Here is a 20796-nt window from a genome sequence, read left to right on the forward strand (position 1 = left end):
GCAAATGCAGCAATTTTAAAAGTTATCCAACTGAGAAAAATAACTTTGATTAGTTTCTATGCATTACTCCTTAACATGGTGTTTAAATTAAATATAACATGTTTGCCATTTACTTGATTAAACTATAGTTTATTTGATTAAAGAAAAATAAGGCTGCATGGTAGCAGATCTGAAAGTGATTATGTAACAAGCAGAAAATGTGAAATTGACATAAACAAAGTATTTAAACAGGAAATATAAATTTTAAATTGACATAAATTTTTGGCTAACATATGGAAACTTTAAAATATTTTGTTTATGATGTAGGTTCATACTACCTGGTTGATTCGGGGTACCCCATTGGTACGTCTTTCCTTCCACCACACAAATCCACCCGCTACCATGCTCAAGAGTTTAGATCGAGCAATAGGCAACCGACAACCAAGAAGGAGCTATATAACTATAGACACTCCTCTCTGCGCATGGTTATTAAGAGATGCTTTGGTGTTTTGAAAGCCCATTTTCCTATATTGAACTCGATGCCAAACTTCAAGCCTTTGCGCTAGCGGTATGTCATTTCTACATGTTGTGCTGTGCACAATTTCATACGCATGAACAGCCGGTCTGATGAGTTGTTTCATAGTTGGGAGAATGCTGATGTGAGTGGAGGTGCTGCCCGAAACAGTGGTAATGGATCTGCAGGTGCATCTACTAGTACAACCACCTGAAGACATGTTAGGGAGATGTCTGACCAGGTGAAGCGTGCTATGAATTAGTTTAGAGATGACATTACTGACCGCATGTGGACAAATTATGAGCGTCATCGCCATTGAATCTGGAAATATGTGATGGTTTTTTGTGTATTGTGGAGTATTTTGTTGGGTTGTTGGTGCCATTACTCCACCTGGCTGTATAGTGCCCTATAGGGGTTGTAATATTATAGTTATGAACTTATACAATTTCGTTTAAGCTAGGTGACACCTATTCACTAACTATAATGTACATGATGCATCTTTTGGATAATATGATGCATTATGTTGATGTTATTTAGGGGGTTAGTATCTTCATTGTCAAAGCCTTGTTGACAATGTATTTTGTAACTTATATATTATTCCTATAATTTGACAATGGAATATGTTATATCATCTTTATGTTAATATTCAAATGTTTATTTTTGTGTATATATATATTGTTTCTTGGATATGTAAACAAATTAGATTGTTTACAATGCACAGGTTATGTCAAAGCATTGTTGATAATGCACAAGTTATTTATGTATTTGATATATATATATACCGGTCCCAATGTGTATGTGAAGATATCACGATCAAAGCAATTAAGGCCTCTTTATTTATGTATTTGGTATATATATATATATATATATATATTTCAGTAATGCTTTCTGTCTCTCATCTTCATTTGGTTTTTGTCAATACTTAGTATATGTCCATGAAGGACATATTTTTTTCTCCTGATGAAAGAGCAAATTTGATACCACAAAGAAGGCTCAATACAGATCAAAGAATCTGAAACAACAAAAAGTTATAGGAGGACTGGAAAGAATCTGAAACAACAAAGAATTTGTACACAATTTTCCATTTTCACAAACTTGGAAAGTTACATAACAGAAGGACTTGTTACAAGACATGATAATGTCAAGCACTAACAAAATTTACAGGAGTATGTTACAGTCCTATGTCCAAACTAACTCGATTACATATTGCCTATTACATACGTGCAAATGTCAGGGTAGACAAAGTTGAGTCATTCCAACTACCCCAATCCTAGTACTAAATAGGTAGGATACAAGGAACAACACCCGTGATACAACTAGAGCTTGTTTGTACTTGTTCATCTTCTCTTCAGCAATCCTTTTTGCAACCCTTTCCTTTTTTGCCTTTCGCTTCGCAACTCTTTCCCTTTCTTGAGCTTCTTCTTCCGACGCACGAGCTTCCCTCTCTCTCTCATTAGCAAGGTTTGCCTCATTCTCCAGCCTCCTGAACCTTGCTATCACGATAGGTGCTGTTTCAGCACCACGCCTACAAGTGTTGCCATCCAACCATCTAAAAAAATTACAATGACGATCATCATCCTGCAACATAAATGACAACATCAATATAGGCTTAATAACAAGAATTTATTAACATAAAACAAATAGTGTAAATAATTGGTCTTTCAATGTCAATTTTTTGCTAAAACCAGCAAGACATTGTTTGAAATAACAGTTGTATTTGAAACCAGCAAGATAACAAGAAGATAAAAAATATCTTGGTTCTGAATCCTAGGTTCTTTTTCTTGCAAGGTCAAAGACATTTAAACTAATTATTTCCTTGCAACCAATATAGAAATATGAGTTTTGCGGTTTGCTGTTATCCTGCAATCAAGTTTCACTGATTGCTTTTGTATTATTTACTATATATACTGCACGCCAAGATTTGGAATATAAGAATGCTAATAAACAATTTCAATTCAAACAAAACAGATCACAACCAATTCAGATGTATTTAATAGATCACAACCAAGTCAGAGCAGAACCAGATCACAACCAATTCAAATTAACAGCAAGATAACAATTTCAGTTGTATTTGACTAGGATTCAGGTGTAATATCTCTGATCATAAACAAAAATTTGTACTAACTAAACAGATCATAACCACAAAGATACTCAAAATTAAGAAGAAACCAATTACCCAAATTGCTCACCTTAGCGTATACTCCCAAAAAGCTAAGCAAAGCAAACTCAACCCTACACAAACAAAAATAAAACACAGAGTAAGTAGTAAGAAATCAATAAATGGAGGGAAAATATATGAGTGGGGAGAATAAATATACCTATTACATTGTTAAGATGGATAACCCTGTTTGATTTATAACCCACTGGTTCATTTTCGGGTTCTTTGGGAGCAGAGTAAGAAGGGGAAATCAGACACAACAGAGGCCTAGAGTTAAAAGGGAAAGGACAATCCTATGGGGTTTGGGCACAACAGTGGGTACGACTGGGCTAGAAGACACGGAGAAAGGGGTTTGATGAAGATGGGTTTCAACCAAAATTTGGGGATTTAGGGGTTCTTTTGGGACAGAGATAAAACAGAGAAAGAAAAGGAACTCACCAGTTGGCTGTTTGCAGGTGATGGGTCTTCAGGATATGGAGGCAGAAGTATAGAGAAGGAAAAAGAAAAGAAAAAGCTCAGACCTTTCTGTTAGGTTCGTCATGTGTGTGTTTGTGGAGATAGGAAGACAAAACAGTATTGGGTGAAAGGAGAGAGAAGAGGACACACGCGAGAGAAAACCAACCTTCTGACTTGTGCAAGCTGTGGGCTCCACCAAAAAGTGAAAAAATTGAGAATTGAGATGTGGGGCACGGTTTTGAGATATTGGAGCCAAAAATTTTTTTTTTCAGTTTTGGGTTTTGAGTGAGATAGAGTTTTTAGAAATGAGTTAAGTTTTTGAGTCATGCATTTTGAGTTATAAGTTTTGAGTTTTGAGATACTTCCAATCCAAACACCCTCTTAGGAATCCGAAATCCCCGACTGTGGACTTAGTGGGAGAGGACTTAGAGGTAAAGAACAAGAAGGGACAGAGGAAAGGGAGAGCAAGAGCCTACAAATGAGGACTTGGATACAAGTAAAAAAAGAAAGACTACCTTAGATGTTTGGGCTCATTTTACAAGGAAGAAAGTTGATGGAAAATTTAAAGTTCAATGCCATCATTGTAACAAACTTTACTTGGGTGAGTCTAGCCAAGGTACAACTCATTTGCGTAATCATTTAGCAAGATGTCCACGAATGAAGTTTAAAGATATAAGGGATATGCGACAACAAGTCTTAATTAAACAACAAAATAAGGTGGATGGAACTATGAGTTTGAATACTTACCAATTTGATCAAGTTAGAGTGAGGAATAAGCTTGCTCGTATGGTCATCCTACATGAATATCCCCTTTCAATAGTTGACCACATTGAGTTTAGAGAATTTGTGGCTGATCTTCAACCTATGTTTAAACTTGTCATAAGAAATACTTTGAAAAGTGACATTCTTAAAATTTATGATAATGAGAGGGAGAAAACTTTGAAGATGACAGACAAGAATGGAAGTAGGATGGCAATCACAACTAATATGTGGACTTCAAATAACAAAAAGAGAGGGTTTATGGTCATTACCACTCATTTTATTGATCATACTTGGATGTTGCAAAGCCAGGTTTTAAGTTAATTTTTTTTATCTATAAATTGAATGTTAAAAACTTTACATTTAGAATGTTTATTGAGTTATGTTAAATTGAATGTTTATTGAGTTATGTTATAATTATTCATATTATTTTTCTAGGTTTGTTTATGTTCCTTCTCCACACACGAAAGATGTCCTTGCGGAAGTCCTTGTTGATTGTTTGTTAGAGTGGAACATTGATAGGAAGTTGTCCACAATAACAATTGATAATTGTAGTACTAATGATGTCATGATAAGACTTCTCTTGAATAAGCTTGATACTAGTTCTCTTATGTTGGGTGGGTCTATGTTCCATATGAGATGTGCTACACATATTTTGAATTTGATTGTTCAAGATGGGTTGTCTCTTATTGGTGATGGTATTAAAAGGATTCGTGATAGTGTGATTTATTGTATTGGATCACCAAAAAGGAGACAGAAATTTGAAGAAAATGCACATCAATTGCGTGTTCAATGCACCAAAGAGTTAGTCTTAGATTGTAAAACTCGTTGAAATTCAACTTACTTAATTCTTTCTACTGCATTGATTTATAAAAATGTTTTCTCGCATTTGGCTAAACATGAAACATCTTATACTTGTTTACCACATAATTATGATTGGGAGGTAGCCAAAGATATTTGTGGTAGGTTGGAGTTGTTTCATAGTGTGACTAAGTTTTTCTTTGGTCGTAAGTACTCCACAACTAATATGTATTTTGCTTTGGTGTGTGAGTTGAAAATTGCATTGAATGAATGGAGTTTGTCTTCAAGTGAGATAATAAGTACGATGGCAGAAAGCATGCTTGCTAAATTTAATTCTTATTGGGCTAATGTTAGTGTTGTTATGGCTGTTGCTACTATCTTAAATCCAAGATATAAGATGAAGTTATTGGAGTTTTATTATCCTAATATTTATGGTGATAATTCTGATTTGGAGATTGAAAAAATTAAGAATCTCTGTTATGATTTGCTTAATGAGTATGGAGATTTAGATGAGTCTCCTGTAGATAATGAAGGAAGTTCTCATATGCCTGCAAGTACTTCAAATCAAGTGGCACAAATGAAATTTAGGTTGAGTGGAGCAATGTCATGTTTTGATTTGTTTGTGAACAATAGTTCAAGTAGTTCAAAGAAACATGGGAGTGCTAGAATGAAATTTGATCATTTCATTGGTGTGAGAGTGTTGAAGAGGAGTGAAGACTTTGATATTTTGGCATGGTGGAAAAGTAATAGTCTCAAGTATCCTACTTTACAAAGGATTGCAAGAGATATTTTAGCCCTTCCCGTTACAACTATTGCTTTAGAATCTGCCTTTAGCAATAGTGGGAGACTTTTAAGTCCACACCGTAGTAGGCTACATCCCAAGACTATAGAGGTAATGATGTGTGCTCAGAATTGGTTATGGAGTAAAATCAACGGTTAGCAATTGTCTAATTTCTATTTATAAAATCAAAATTATGTTTTTATATTTGCTAGTTACAGTTTGATGAAGTTTATTCCATTTTTTAATTCATTATTGTTGTAGGTTCTTCAACTATATCTGGAGATTGTACATTTCAATCAATTCTTGATGATGGGGAGCCAAATGAAGAAGATGAGAGTTGTGTCACAATTGTGGAAGATTAAACATTTTGTATACGTTAGTAGCTTTTTTAATTTCTTAGCCTTGTTGGATTAATTTGTTGGTTTGTAATTATTCTAAACTTGTGGGATTTATTTTGTAGCTTTTTAATTTCTTGGATTCGTTGGACTTTTGATACTTATTTCTTGGACTTGTTGGATTTATTTTATTTTTATTTTTAGCTGGTGATTTTAGTTATGATTTTGTTGATTAATGATTAAATGGTTATTTTAGCTTGGTGATTTATTGATTTAAAATCTTAGTTATGATTTATTGAATTATGATTATGATATTAGTTATGGTTTATTGATTTATAGATTTATAAGTAATAGGTGATTTATTGATTTATGATTAGTAGCTTATGATTTGGATTGATTTGGCATTTGGGGTTTGGGCCACATTATCTAGGCTTGAATTAGAATATGCAGGCTTGAATGTAGGCAAAAATAAATTTGGGCTTCAATTCTTTTTCCTTTTTTTTTTGGTTGGGCTTGGCATTTGGGCCACGTTATATAGGCTTGAATGTAGGCAAAAATAAATTTGGGCTTCAATTCTTTTTTTTTTTTTTGGTTGGGCCACGAATTGGGCCCAATCCCTTAATGAGGCCCATGAGGCCCGGTGGGGGTGGGTTCGAGCCCCAGGAAAAAAATCTGCTTAGTAAACGGGCTGGGTCCAAGCCACGAGTCTTGGCTTGCGGGTCGAGTTGGGTCCGGGTATGGAAAAACCCGGTCCAAACCCGACCTGTTGCCATTCCTACGTAGGAGTAGAATGACCCTTCTTGAAGAGTAAAATGGGTCTTGAAAAGCCCAAAAGTGAAAGAGTAAGATAAGACCAGACAAATGTTGCCCAACAAAATCCAATGAAAAAGAAAGGGGAGGAGCCAAAAAGCCAGTAAGTCTAGCCCAGCAGGATGTAATATGGCAAGCTTAAGAAGCCCATGCTGCTCTTACCCAGGGGATGAGGGAAAACCTTAATTCTGCGAGGGTAAAAACATTGACACAATACCAAGTAATAGCGGTAGAAAATGCACGGGAAAGAAAAAGACAGCATAAGAAAGAAACAGAGTAGAACGGCTAGAGTCCCACCAATTTGTAACCCACCCAATGCAAGGGAGGTGGGACCCGTGGCTGAAGAGATTATAGAGAGGATGGTTTGGAAGAGCTCTTTTGGGAGATTCTCTACTAAAAAAGCGTCTTTGCCAAAACGGGTAATAAACCGGTGGGAACCGTTTGATGCATGCTAGAGAGTGAAGACAAAGGGAATTAAGACTCAGGAGATACATAATACATTGCATAATGATACTAACCGAACAAAAATGAAAGTCCATCTTAGCATTATTGCTTGAAAATATCTCCATTCCACTTGTTATCATATGCCTTACTCATCAAGCTTAAGAGCCATGTGTGGACTTCTACCCCTTGTCTTGGTTTTCATATGATGCAACATTTCAAAAGCCACCAAGCTGATGTTTGTTAGTAATCTCCTAGGAACAAATGCTCTTTGATTTTCAGAGATGATGCAGAGCAGCACCTTTTTCATCCTGTTAGGTAGAACTCTCCACGGCCATAGTTTTATCTCTCAACGCACGTATGAAGTGCTTTCAAATTCGCGTAGATGTCCCATATAGAACAGATACAATAAAGCTGTATAAGATAGCTGTAATAAAATGGAAACTCATTTCGTCTCCAAACCACGCAGCCACGCGGTGAGCACAGAGCGAACTATTCTTTCGCCTTTTACTAAAGAATACCGTGTGCACGCCGCAAATAGTGGCATACGCCTATTTTTGGAGGGGTTTCTCCTAAGGGGAAGCTCCCAAAAATACTAGTTTAACATTTTCAATACCTTGTCTCAGTCTCTTTTAAGAAATATAGTTAAAGAACCCGCAATTCCAGAAACTAGATCTTTAGCTGGGACATAGGGAAATTTTAGATATTTAAATACACCGGAGGTCATGTACGTAACATTTCATATGATGAGTGACTTGTTGGATGGACTCTATTCATACCAGCAATGTCATGCCAGTAAGCCATCATAACAGTGAGTCTCAACAGCATGAGCTATTGTGGATTTTAAGAGAATAGACTCCTAATCCTTTTCCTTCTCGAACAAAGCTAAAAATGGGTTTACCTTTTTTGTGTTGAATGCCTCATTGAACAATAAACTAAATTAATATTTGAGCTTGCTTTTCTTCATCAAAATTTCATCCCCTTCCCCTACTTCAGCCACAGAATTTCAAATTCTTCCATAACTTCACAGAACCATCATCCATTTTTCTACAGGAGAAGAAGAGTAGAAGCAAAGAGAGCAGAACGAAAACAAAACAATGAACGAGGAGATGAGAGGTTTGAAAGCTAGGGGCATTGACTATTACACATTCATTAGTGTACATGGCCCTATACATCATCTATTTCATCCGTTAAATGTGAATATGCTTATGTGATGATATGTGAAATTGAGATAATTTAGCCCAACCCTACTCATTAAAGAATTTAATTCAGAGCAAAATCCGTCCAGTTCACTAAAGCAACTCATGGCATAAATTGAGATAGCCTGAACTACTGTTATGATCAAGATCTTCCTACCAGCTTGAAATAAAATCTTCTCCCTCCACCCTTCAATTTTTTTTTATGAACTGGACTCTTTATCTTTTGAAAAGCCAAACTCTTGCCTCTACCAATTAAAGGAGGTAACCGAAGGTACTTCTCAAAAGGAACCAGAGAAGTTGCACGTAAAGCTGTCCTAGTATCATTCTTCACACAGGCATAGTGTTTAAACTGAAAAATGAGAACGTCTTACCAAAATTCTAATTTTGTCCCGATGCCCGTCCATACAACTCAAGGGTTCCGATATATAGCCAGACATATCTCAATTGTGGCTTTACAAAACAAAAGGCTACCATTCACAAAAAATAAGTGAAAAATCTTTGGACCTCTCGAGATTGACACACCTCTAATATTGACTTCTCTCTCATCACGTCTCAATAACGCAGATGGACCTTCAGCACAAATGAAAAATGGGTAGGGAGACGGGATTTCCTTGCCTAATTCCTTGTCCCGGTCTAATGTAGCCCATCTTTAGCATTATTGCTTGTAAACTCCACATTCCGCCTTATCATGCGCCTTACTCAATTTCTGCTTTAGAACCGTGCTTGGACTTATCTTGGTTTTCATCCTGTTAGTTACAACCTTCCATTCCATTTTATACAGCACATTACATGAGCTAAAGGAAGAAATTATTATTCTCCGTTCCCATTAGCCTGGCACTTTTGTCTCAAGAAGACCAAAGTCTCTCCACGGCCATAGTCTTATTTTACGCATGTATGAAGAATTGCTTTCAAATTCGCGTAGATGTCCCATATTGAACACATAAATTAAGGTTGTGTAAGATAGCTGTTATTAAAACGGTAAGTCATTTCATTTCCAATCCACGCAGCCACGCGGTGAGCACAGAGCGAACTATTCTTTCGCCTTTTACTAAAGAATACCGTGTGCACGCCGCAAATAGTGGCATACGCCTATTTTTGGAGGGGTTTCTCCCAAAGGGAAGCTCCTAAAAATACTAGTCTAACATTTTCAAAACCTTGTTTCAGCCTCTTTTAAGAAATATTGTTAAAGAACACGCAATTCCAGAATCTAAAATCTATGGCTGTGATATATGGAAGTTTTAGTTATTTAACTACATAGGAGGTGATGTATATAAACATTTCATATGATGAGTGACTTGTTGGATGGCCATCATATAACCTCATCACAATGAGACTCCACAGCTTGAGCTATTGTGGATTTTAAGAGAATAGACTCCAAATCCTTTTCCTTCTCGAACACAGCTAAGAATAGGCTTTCCTTTTTTGTGTTGAAAGCCTCATTAAACTGCTTGAACAATAAACTAAATATTTGAGCTTGCTTTCGTCATCAAAATTTCACCCCCTTCCCCTACTTCAGCCACGAAGAGTTTCAAATTCTTCCATAAATTCACAAAACCATCATCCATTTTTCTACAGAAGAAAAACAGTAGAAGCAAAGAGAACAGAACCAAAACAAAAAGAAGAGTAGAAGCAGAGAGATCAGAACGAAAATAAAATGATGAATGAGGAGATGAGAGGTTTGAAAGCTTGGGGCATTGACTCTCGCACACTCGTTAGCTTACATGGCCCATACATCATCTATTTTATGTGTTAAATGTGAATATGCTTATGTGAGCATATGTGAAATTATGAATATTGTGTGTATAAAGCGGTGAGTGTGAAATTATTTATCGTATTTGATTTTTTTTTTAAATTAAAAAAACCACTTTGTTTTTTTGATAAAAAATACAACTACTTTTAAAAGTGCATATTTGCTTATCTTTCTAAAGAAATTGTTTTTAAGAATAATTTATTTAAAAAATTGAAAATACAATGATAGGGAAATTTACATGGTCTACGTCAAAAAAATTTCTGAGAACCTGGCAACCTAGTGACCCCATGGTTACTTCTTAGGCCCCTAGCTTGACTTGAAAAGCTGTCTAGAAAAAAATATTAATTTACTAAAAAAATTTATCACAAAAAAATTTATTAATTGATATGATAAAGAATATGATCAATACTACATCAATAAGATAATAAATGAGTGTTTGAATTATTTTTTTGTGATTAGCGACATATTAGTTTATAAGACCTATATAGCAAAATTTGTAATATCTTTAACAAGGCTGTTAATGGCACACATTCAATTCATTCTTTTTGGAAGACTTGTGAATAAAAATGGTAAAACTCTATGGAAAATTTTAAATTCATTGGCTTATTTTGCTTATTTAAACTAGTTAAGACAAGTCATGGGTTGTGCCGATGACTTGAGGTTGCAATGGGTTTTAATAATCTTGGGTGTTGCAACAATTGAGTTCAAGATCGGGTGTCCAAGACTTTTTGTGTGTGAGAGAGAAACTTTGGAGCCTTGGAGGTAATAAAAAAAGATTCATTTGCTAGGCTACAATAACAAAGAGAAGAAATAATTTGCTAGGCTACTAATACAATACCTGACCAAGCCTGGCAAAGATACTATAGCTTTTTTTCAATTTAGCTAGCATGTGGCTAGCACGGTGAGAAGCATATGTTTTGGGCAGGACTTGCTAGAATTTGACATGGAAAATAATCTATAAGCTAGTAGCTAGCCCAATGTGAATGCTGAAAGCTAAAACAAACATACAACTGAGTATTTTACCAATTTTGCTAGATTGGATGTATGGGTGTTAGTATGGAGCACTCTGGTGCTTCTTTTTGAAAGAGAACTGCTTTATCAAAGTTCATATTTGAATGATAAGAAAACACGTTCACATAATGTGGTGGTAGAAAGTTCTCAAGCATTATTTTAATAGTTTGGCTATCTTGACATAGTTGAAAATTTCTGTTTTTCAGATATGCTGTTTGATATCATTTTATCGGTGTGCACAATCCCTGGAAAGGTTCCTCTACCCTATGTTTTGGACGGAGGGAGATGGAGGTAGGGGAGGGCAGATAGTCAGAATATACCAAAATTTAGTACATTCCGACTACCTTCATAATCCTCTCTCGTCTCCCTCTTATCTTTTTATGTCTCAAACATAACCATTAGTGTCCAGTTCCTAGATTTTCAACACAGTGAACCTCCTCTTGAATGGACAAAAATCTTGTATACGTCCAGTGTATGGTTGTGGGACTCATATGTCAGTCTCACATAGGTCTTATATGTCGGGTGTATAAGATACTTTCTCTTTGAAAGGATACGACTTGATCAAACCTTGAATCGAAATCCACTCCACACTGACTCTGCAAAATCACAACTCCAAAGCACATGAGAAACAGTTTCAGCCTCCTTCAAGCAGTAGACACAAGCAAATGTAGAAGATATTCCTTTGTCAAGCAAATGACTTGATTCATTTATGAGGAACCAAGACAGCCCAAAGACCATTCCAAATATCATAAGCGTTACCCTTGAGTCTCATCCTTCAGACCTGTTGTAAAATAGTGGAAGCTCAAATTATCAAGATTGATTGTGAAAATATTTTAGGATTGTGAAAGATCTTCAAACTAACAATAGGAACGAAGAAAATTAATCCAAAAGAAAATAGATACAAAACACCAAGATTTACGTGGTTCGGCAATAGCTTATATCCACAGGCGACGACGAACAAATTTCACTATAACAAATTTGGGATAATACAAATTGGAGTAAAGGTATTCTCACAAACCCAAAATCCCAAATACACCCAAATAGCTCTCTCTCACAAAAACAAAACCAAAGAACCAAAGGTTCAGAAATACTAAATACCAAATGCGAATTGCACACAAACCAAAGACAGAGCCATAAAGCAAATCCAAAAGTTGCAACACACCAAGAAAGAGCAAATCACCAAACCGTAGAACCAAAACCTAGTGGTAACAAACTTCTCTCACTATTCCAAATTGCAACTCACAAATATCAAAGAACCAAACGAAGAGAGAGCCTTTTTCTCACACACTCTCATCTTTCTCTCTAATTTTCTGTAGTAGCATTATGCTTATATAGGAGACTTGAGTCGACTAGTATATCCAAAACCAAGAAGAACTAGACTTCTTTTCCACACACAAAAGGAGAATCACTCCTATTCGAAAAGGAATTCCAAATCAAGTAGTAGACAAGACTTCAAATAGAGCCTGACAACTTCAAGCAACAGTTACCCAAAATGAATAAAATTCCTTTCTTATCCAAATCCAACAAGGAGTCGAACTCTTAATTCAAGCCATATTCTACAAGACCTTCACTAATAACTTGACTTTCCACTGAATTTTCCATTTGAGGTACCCATCCACACTAACGAGTCCGGCTTGAATTTGAGAAGCTACAAAGGGAAGAAAATAGAATCAATCAAGAATTTCTAAAAGATGGGGACATGAATGCATTTTCTAGAATAACTGTATATGGTGAAACTATCTTTCGTCCATGTTTTGATGCCAGTCATTTATTACCTCAAACCCGAGCTTTATCACCAATCTTGAGCTGTATCACCCTTGTTTTTAAGTTCAAACACTATGCTTGGCATCAAAACAGAGTAAGTTCATTGCTTGGAAAGCATGGGACAAACTTTATTACCTATTTTGATGCCAATCATTTATCACCAAAATTCAATTCTTGTCTGGATGCCTGTTCTTACAACTTAAGGGTTCTCATATAGCCAGACATTCCTCCGCTATGGCTTTACAAAATAAAATGCTATCATTTGCAAAAACTAAGTGGAAAATCTTTGGTCCTCTCGAGATTGACACACCTCTAATATTGACTTCTCTCATTATGTCTCAATAATGCAGATGGATCGCCTGCACAAATGAGAAATGGGTAGGGAGACAGGATTTCCTTTCCTAATTCCTTGTCCCGGTCTAATGTAGACCATCTTTAGCATTATTGCTTGTAAATTCTGCATTCCACTCTATCATAGGCCTTACTCAAATTCAGCTTTAGAGCCATGCTTGGACTTATCTTGGCTTTCATCCTGTTAGTTACAACCTTCAACTCCATTTTATACATCACATTACATGAGCTAAAGGAAGAAATTACTGTTCTCCGTTCCCATTAGCCTGGCACTTTTGTCTCAAGAAGACCAAAGTCTCTCCACGGCCATAGTCTTATTTTACGCATGTATGAAGAATTGCTTTCAAATTCGCGTAGATGTCCCATATTGAACACATAAATTAAGGTTGTGTAAGATAGCTGTTATTAAAACGGTAAGTCATTTCATTTCCAATCCACGCAGCCACGCGGTGAACACAGAGCGAACTATTCTTTCGCCTTTTACTAAAGAATACCGTGTGCACGCCGCAAATAGTGGTATACGCCTATTTTTGGAGGGGTTTCTCCTAAGGGGAAGCTCCCAAAAATACTAGTTTAACATTTTCAATACCTTGTCTCAGTCTCTTTTAAGAAATATAGTTAAAGAACCCGCAATTCCAGAAACTAGATCTTTAGCTGGGACATAGGGAAATTTTAGATATTTAAATACACTGGAGGTCATGTACGTAACATTTCATATGATGAGTGACTTGTTGGATGGACTCTATTCATACCAGCAATGTCATGACAGTAAGCCATCATAACAGTGAGTCTCAACAGCAAGAGCTATTGTGGCTTTTAAGAGAATAGACTCCTAATCCTTTTCCTTCTCGAACAAAGCTAAAAATGGGTTTTCCTTTTTGTGTTGAATGCCTCATTGAACAATAAACTAAATTAATATTTGAGCTTGCTTTTCTTCATCAAAATTTCATCCCCTTCCCCTACTTCTGCCACAGAATTTCAAATTCTTCCATAACTTCACAGAACCATCATCCATTTTTCTACAGGAGAAGAAGAGTAGAAGCAAAGAGAGCAGAACGAAAACAAAACAATGAACGAGGAGATGAGAGGTTTGAAAGCTAGGGGCATTGACTATTACACATTCATTAGTGTACATGGCCCTATACATCATCTATTTCATCCGTTAAATGTGAATATGCTTAAGTGATGATATGTGAAATTGAGATAATTTAGCCCAACCCTACTCATTAAAGAATTTAATTCAGAGCAAAATCCGTCCAGTTCACTAAAGCAACTCATGGCATAAATTGAGTTAGCCTGAACTACTGTTATGATCAAGATCTTCCTACCAGCTTGAAATAAAATCTTCTCCTTCCACCCTTCAATTTTTTTTATGAACTGGACTCTTTATCTTTTGAAAAGCCAAACTCTTGCCTCTACCAATTAAAGGAGGTAACCGAAGGTACTTCTCAAAAGGAACCAGAGAAGTTGCACGTAAAGCTGTCCTAGTATCATTCTTCACACAGGCATAGTGTTTAAACTGAAAAACGAGAACGTCTTACCAAAATTCGAATTTTGTCCCGATGCCCGTCCATACAACTCAAGGGTTCCGATATATAGCCAGACATTTCTCCATTGTGGCTTTACAAAACAAAAGGCTACCATTCACAAAAAATAAGTGAAAAATCTTTGGACCTCTCGAGATTGACACACCTCTAATATTGACTTCTCTCTCATCACGTCTCAATAACGCAGATGGACCTTCAGCACAAATGAAAAATGGGTAGGGAGCCGGGATTTCCTTGCCTAATTCCTTGTCCCGGTCTAATGTAGCCCATCTTTAGCATTATTGCTTGTAAACTCCACATTCCACTTTATCATGTGCCTTACTCAATTTCTGCTTTAGAACCGTGCTTGGACTTATCTTGGTTTTCATCCTGTTAGTTACAACCTTCCATTCCATTTTATACAGCACATTATATGAGCTAAAGGAAGAAATTATTATTCTCCGTTCCCATTAGCCTGGCACTTTTGTCTCAAGAAGACCAAAGTCTCTCCACGGCCATAGTCTTATTTTACGCGTGTATGAAGAATTGCTTTCAAATTCGCGTAGATGTCCCATATTGAACACATAAATTAAGGTTGTGTAAGATAGCTGTTATTAAAACGGTAAGTCATTTCATTTCCAATCCACGCAGCCACGCGGTGAGCACAGAGCGAACTATTCTTTCGCCTTTTACTAAAGAATACCGTGTGCACGCCGCAAATAGTGGCATACGCCTATTTTTGGAGGGGTTTCTCCCAAAGGGAAGCTCCTAAAAATACCAGTGTAACATTTCCAAAACCTTGTTTCAGCCTCTTTTAAGAAATATTGTTAAAGAACATGCAAACGCAATTTCAGGAGGTGATGTATACAACACTTCATATGATGAGTGACTTGTTGGATGGCCATCATATAACCTCAACACTCCACAGCTTGAGCTATTGTGGATTTTAAGAGAATAGACTCCAAATCCTTTTCCTTCTCAAACACAGCTAAGAATAGGCTTTCCTTTTTTGTGTTGAAAGCCTCATGGCCCACAACATCTATTTCATGTGTTAAATGTGAACATACTTATGTGAACATATGTAAAATTATGAATATTGTGTGTATAAAGTAGCAAGTGTGAAACTATTTTTCGTATTTGATTTTTTTTATTAAAAAAACCACTTTGTTTTTTTTATAAAAAATAAAACTACTTTTAAAAGAGCATATTTGCTTATCTTTCTAAAGAAATTGTTTTCAAGAATAATTTATTTAAAAAATTGAAAATACAATGATAGGGAAATTTACATGGTCTACGTCAAAAAAATTTCTAAGAACCTGGCAACCTAGTGACCCCATGGTTACTTCTTAGGCCACTAGTTTGACTCGAGAAGTCGTCTACAAAAAAATTTATTAATTGATGTGATAATGAATATGATCAATACTACACATCAATAAGATAATAAATGAGTGTTTGAATTATTTTTTTGTGATTAGCGACATATTAGATTGTAAGACCTATATAGCAAAATTTGTAATATCTATAACACGGCTGTTGCAAGTACCACCAACCTTTGATTTGTTAATGGCACACATTCAATTCATTCTTTTTGGAAGACTTGTGAATAAAAATGGTAAAACTCTATGGAAAATTTTAAATTCATTGGCTTATTTTGCTTATTTAAACAAGTTAGACAAGTCATGGGTTGTGCCGATGACTTGAGGTTGCAATGGGTTTCAATAATCTTGGTGTTGCAACAATTGAGTTCAAGATCGGTGTCCAAGCCTTTTTGTGTGAGAGAGAGAAACGTTGGAGGTAATAAAAAAAAATTCATTTGCTAGGCTACAATACCAAAGAGAAGAAATAATTTGCTAGGCTACTAATACAATACCTGACCAAGCCTGACAAAGATAATATAGCTTTTTTTCAATTTAGCTAGCATGTGGCTAGCACGGTGAGAAGCATATGTTTTGGGCAGGGCTAGCTAGAATTTGACATGGAAAATAATCTATAAGCTAGTAGCTAGCCCAATGTGAATGCTGAAAGCTAAAACAAACATACAACTGAGTATTTTACCAATTTTGCTAGATTGGATGTATGGGTGTTAGTATGGAGCACTCTGGTGCTTCTTTTTGAAAGAGAACTGCTTTATCAAAGTTCATATTTGAATGATAAGAAAACACGTTCACATAATGTGGTGGTAGAAAGTACTCAAGCATTATTTTAATAGTTTGGCTATCTTTACATAGTTGAAAATTTCTGTTTTTCAGATATGCTGTTTGATATCATTTTATCAGTGTGCAAAATCCCTAGAAAGGTTCCTCTACCCCATGTTTTGGACGGAGGGAGATGGAGTTAGGGGAGGGCATATAGTCAGAATATACCAAAATTTAGTACATTCCGACTACCTTCATAATCCTCTCTCCTCTCCCTCTTATCTTTTTATGTCTCAAACATAACCATTAGTGTCCAGTTCCTAGATTTTCAACACAGTGAACCACCTCTTGAATGGACAAAAATCTTGTATACGTCCAGTGTATAGTTGTGGGACTCATATGTTAGTCTCACATAGGTCTTATATGTCGGGTGTATAAGATACTTTCTCTTTGAAAGGATACGACTTGATCAAACCTTGAATCGAAATCCACTCCACACCGACTCTGCAAAATCACAACTCCAAAGCACATGAGAAACAGTTTCAGCCTCCTTCAAGCAGTAGTAGACACAAGCAAATGTAGAAGATATTCCTTTGTTAAGCAAATGACTTGATTCATTTATGAGGAACCAAGACAGCCCAAAGACCATTCCAAATATCATGAGCATTACCCTTGAGTCTCATCCTTTAGACCTGTTGTAAAATAGTGGAAGCTCAAATTATCAAGATTGATTGTGAAAATATTTTAGGATTGTGAAAGATCTTCAAACTAACAATAGGAACGAAGAAAATTAATCCAAAAGAAAATAGACACAAAACACCAAGATTTACGTGGTTCGGCAATAGCTTACATCCACGGGCGACAACGAATAAATTTTACTATAACAAATTTGGAATAATACAAATTGGTATAGAGGTACTCTCACAAACCCAAATCCCAAATACACCCAAATAGCTCTCTCTCACAAAAACAAAACCAAAGAACCAAAGGTTCACAAATACTAAATACCAAATGCGAATTGCACACAAACCAAAGAGAGAACCACAAAACAAATCCAAAAGGTGCAACACACCAAGAGAGAGCAAATCACCAAACCGCAGAACCAAAACCAAGCGGCAACAAACCTCTCTCACTATTCCAAATTGCAACTCACAAATATCAAAGAACCAAACGAAGAGAGAGCCTTTTTCTCACACACTCTCATCTTTCTCTCTAATTTTCTGTAGTAGCACTACGCTTATATAGGAGACTTGAGTTGGCTAGTATATCCAAAACCAAAAAAGACTAGACTTCTTTTCCACATACAAAAGGAGAATCACTTCTATTCGAAAAGGAATTCCAAATCAAGTAGTAGACAAGACTTCAAATAGAACCTGATAACTTCAAGCAACAGTTACCCAAAATGAATAAAATTTCTTTCTTATCCAAATCCAACAAGGAGTCGAACTCCTAATTCAAGCCATATTCTACAAGACCTTCACTAATAACTTGACTTTCCACTGTGAATTTTCCATTTGAGGTACCCATCCACACTAACGAGTCCGGCTTGAATTTGAGAAGCTACAAAGGGAAGAAAATAGAATCAATCAAGAATTTCTAAAAGATGGGGACGTGAATGCATTTTCTAGAATAACTGTATATGGTGAAACTATCTTTCGTCCATGTTTTGATGCCAGTCATTTATTACCTCAAACCCGAGCTTTATCACCAATCTTGAGCTGTATCACCCTTGTTTTTAAGTTCAAACACTATGCTTGGCATCAAAACAGAGTAAGTTCATTGCTTGGAAAGCATGGGACAAACTTTATTTCCTATTTTGATGTCAATCATTTATCACCAAAATTCAATTCTTGTCTGGATGCCCGTTCTTACAACTTAAGGGTTCTGATATAGCCAGACATTCCTCCGTTATGGCTTTACAAAATAAAATGCTATCATTTGCAAAAACTAAGTGAAAAATCTTTGGTCCTCTCGAGATTGACCCACCTCTAATATTGACTTCTCTCATTATGTCTCAATAATGCAGATGGATCTCCTGCACAAATGAGAAATGGGTAGGGAGACAGGATTTCCTTGCCTAATTCCTTGTCCCGGTCTAATGTAGCCCATCTTTAGTATTATTGCTTGTAAATTCTGCATTCCACTCTATCATAGGCCTTACTCAAATTCAACTTTTAGAGTCATGCTTGGACTTATCTTGGCTTTCATACTGTTAGTTACAACCTTCAACTCCATTTTATACATCACATTACATGAGCTAAAGGAAGAAATTACTGTTCTCCGTTCCCATTAGCCTGGCACTTTTGCCTCAAGAAGACCAAAGTCTCTCCACGGCCATAGTCTTATTTTACGCATGTATGAAGAAGTGCTTTCAAATTCGCGTAGATGTCCCATATCGAACAGACAATAAAGTTGTGTAAGATAGCTGTTATTAAAATGGTAAATCATTTTATTTCCAAACCACGCAGCCACGCGGTGAGCACAGAGCGAACTATTCTTTCGCCTTTTACTAAAGAATACCGTGTGCACGCCGCAAATAGTGGCATACGCCTATTTTTGGAGGAGTTTTTCCTATGGGAAAGCCCCTAAAAATGCTAGTTTAACATTTTCAAATCTTGTAAATCTTATCTACTACCTGTGGATTACATTAGAAGCAGAACAGAAATAAAATAAGAAGAAAGTCCTTAGGAGCGAGGAGATGAGAGCTTTTATGCAAACGGAATGAGACACTTCCTGAGCAAAAAAGAGACAGGATAGATGAGGAGTTTATACCACTTTCAAAGGTGTATTTCTCTATTTAATTGGTGATCTTTATAAATATATCGTTTCAAGAATAATTTCTTGAATAAAAAAAAGGACAATAGAGTATTTTTAACATTGTCTATCTCAAAAATATTAAAGATGAAAGTTTTATGAGAACCTTGCAACCTAGTGACCCCATGGTCACTTTTTAGGCCACCAGCTCGACTTGAAAAGCCATCTCCAAAAAAATGTTAAAAGTTATTATAAAATTTATTTTAAAAAACTTATAAATTGATGAGCAAAGTTATTGTAAATTTTTTTTTTTTTTTAAACTTATAAATTGGTGTGCAAAGTTATTGTAGAATTTATTTTTAAAAAAAACTTATAAATTGATATGCAACGAATGTGATTGATGCTACTTCAACAAAATAATAATTGAGACCTCCTCAGCACTAGCCGTAGTTGCTAGAGATTTTAGAGGAAACATTATTAAAGTTTGGTCCAAAATCCATACCAAATGCTCCCCCATTTCAGCTGAATCCTCTGCCATTCTTTGGGATGTCCAGTGCATCAAGAATTTTGGAATCATATCATCGTAGAAGGTGACTCAAAAAAACTGTTTTGATCCTCTTTCTTCAAAAGAAGTAACCCCCTATTGGTCCATAGCTAATATTATGTGCAATACTTTAAGTCTAGGTTCTCATGATGTCTTTTTCGTTGAATTAAGAGGGACTGTAATGTGGCTGCCCATGCGGTTGCAAAACTATCTCTCAATGCCCCCCAAAAAAAAAAACTTTTGTTTCAATAAAGGAAAAAAGAAAAAAGAAAAAAAAAAAAAAAAGAACCATCCTTTGATTTATAAATGACCACAAATCCAAAGGTAATACTTGTTGCACATTAACTATTATACACGTTTCATTTTTTAACTGAAACTGTAATATGAAATCACGATTCCCAAGTTTAAAATTGACTTCAAATCATTATTTCAATTCAAGAATAAGGTGTTTAAAAATGTGTTACAATTTGTGTAATAAATACCCCTTAATCCAATTCATTCTTTTTGAAAAACTCTAAATATACAATTCATTGTCTTATTTTGCTTATTTAAATAAGTTAAATATGGGTTGCTTAAATAAGTTAAATATGGGTTGTGCTGGCTTGCAATTTGAGGTTTGCTAGGTTTTGAAAGTCATGGTGTATTGCAACAGATTTTTTTTTTTTTAATAAAAAAATTAATAATTAGGAGTGAAACATCTCCGTTGAAAACACAATAAGATACCAGAT

General features: G+C 35.7%; 1 protein-coding gene and 5 non-coding genes across 6 annotated transcripts; all 6 read left to right on the top strand.

Annotated features, from left to right (window-relative positions):
* The first annotated feature begins 3764 nt into the window (after positions 1–3764).
* On the top strand, positions 3765–4698 carry LOC115956396 (zinc finger BED domain-containing protein RICESLEEPER 2-like). The gene is made up of 2 exons (XM_031074792.1): positions 3765–4123; positions 4305–4698. Exons 1-2 carry the CDS (start codon positions 3765–3767, stop codon positions 4696–4698), a joined length of 753 nt encoding a protein of 250 aa, XP_030930652.1.
* A 2803-nt stretch (positions 4699–7501) lies between these two features.
* LOC115958648 lies at positions 7502–7617 on the top strand. Its single transcript, XR_004084579.1, has one exon. It is a non-coding gene; the product is annotated as a U5 spliceosomal RNA (small nuclear RNA).
* Positions 7618–9238: 1621 nt separating this feature from the next.
* On the top strand, positions 9239–9356 carry LOC115958643. Its single transcript, XR_004084574.1, has one exon. It is a non-coding gene; the product is annotated as a U5 spliceosomal RNA (small nuclear RNA).
* A 4193-nt stretch (positions 9357–13549) lies between these two features.
* LOC115958650 lies at positions 13550–13665 on the top strand. Its single transcript, XR_004084580.1, has one exon. It is a non-coding gene; the product is annotated as a U5 spliceosomal RNA (small nuclear RNA).
* A 1619-nt stretch (positions 13666–15284) lies between these two features.
* Positions 15285–15402, top strand: LOC115958644. Its single transcript, XR_004084575.1, has one exon. It is a non-coding gene; the product is annotated as a U5 spliceosomal RNA (small nuclear RNA).
* Positions 15403–19236: 3834 nt separating this feature from the next.
* LOC115958647 lies at positions 19237–19353 on the top strand. Its single transcript, XR_004084578.1, has one exon. It is a non-coding gene; the product is annotated as a U5 spliceosomal RNA (small nuclear RNA).
* The last annotated feature ends 1443 nt before the right edge of the window (positions 19354–20796 follow it).

This window comes from Quercus lobata, chromosome 8, assembly GCF_001633185.2.
Source record: "Quercus lobata isolate SW786 chromosome 8, ValleyOak3.0 Primary Assembly, whole genome shotgun sequence".
NCBI lineage: Eukaryota > Viridiplantae > Streptophyta > Magnoliopsida > Fagales > Fagaceae > Quercus > Quercus lobata.

Coding starts and splice junctions, on each gene's coding strand:
- LOC115956396 (XM_031074792.1), top strand. CDS start 3,765: ATGAAGTTTAAAGATATAAGGGATATGCGACAACAAGTCTTAATTAAA. Junction 4,124..4,304: donor TCAAATAACAAAAAGAGAGG/GTTTATGGTCAT, acceptor TTATTTTTCTAG/GTTTGTTTATGTTCCTTCTC.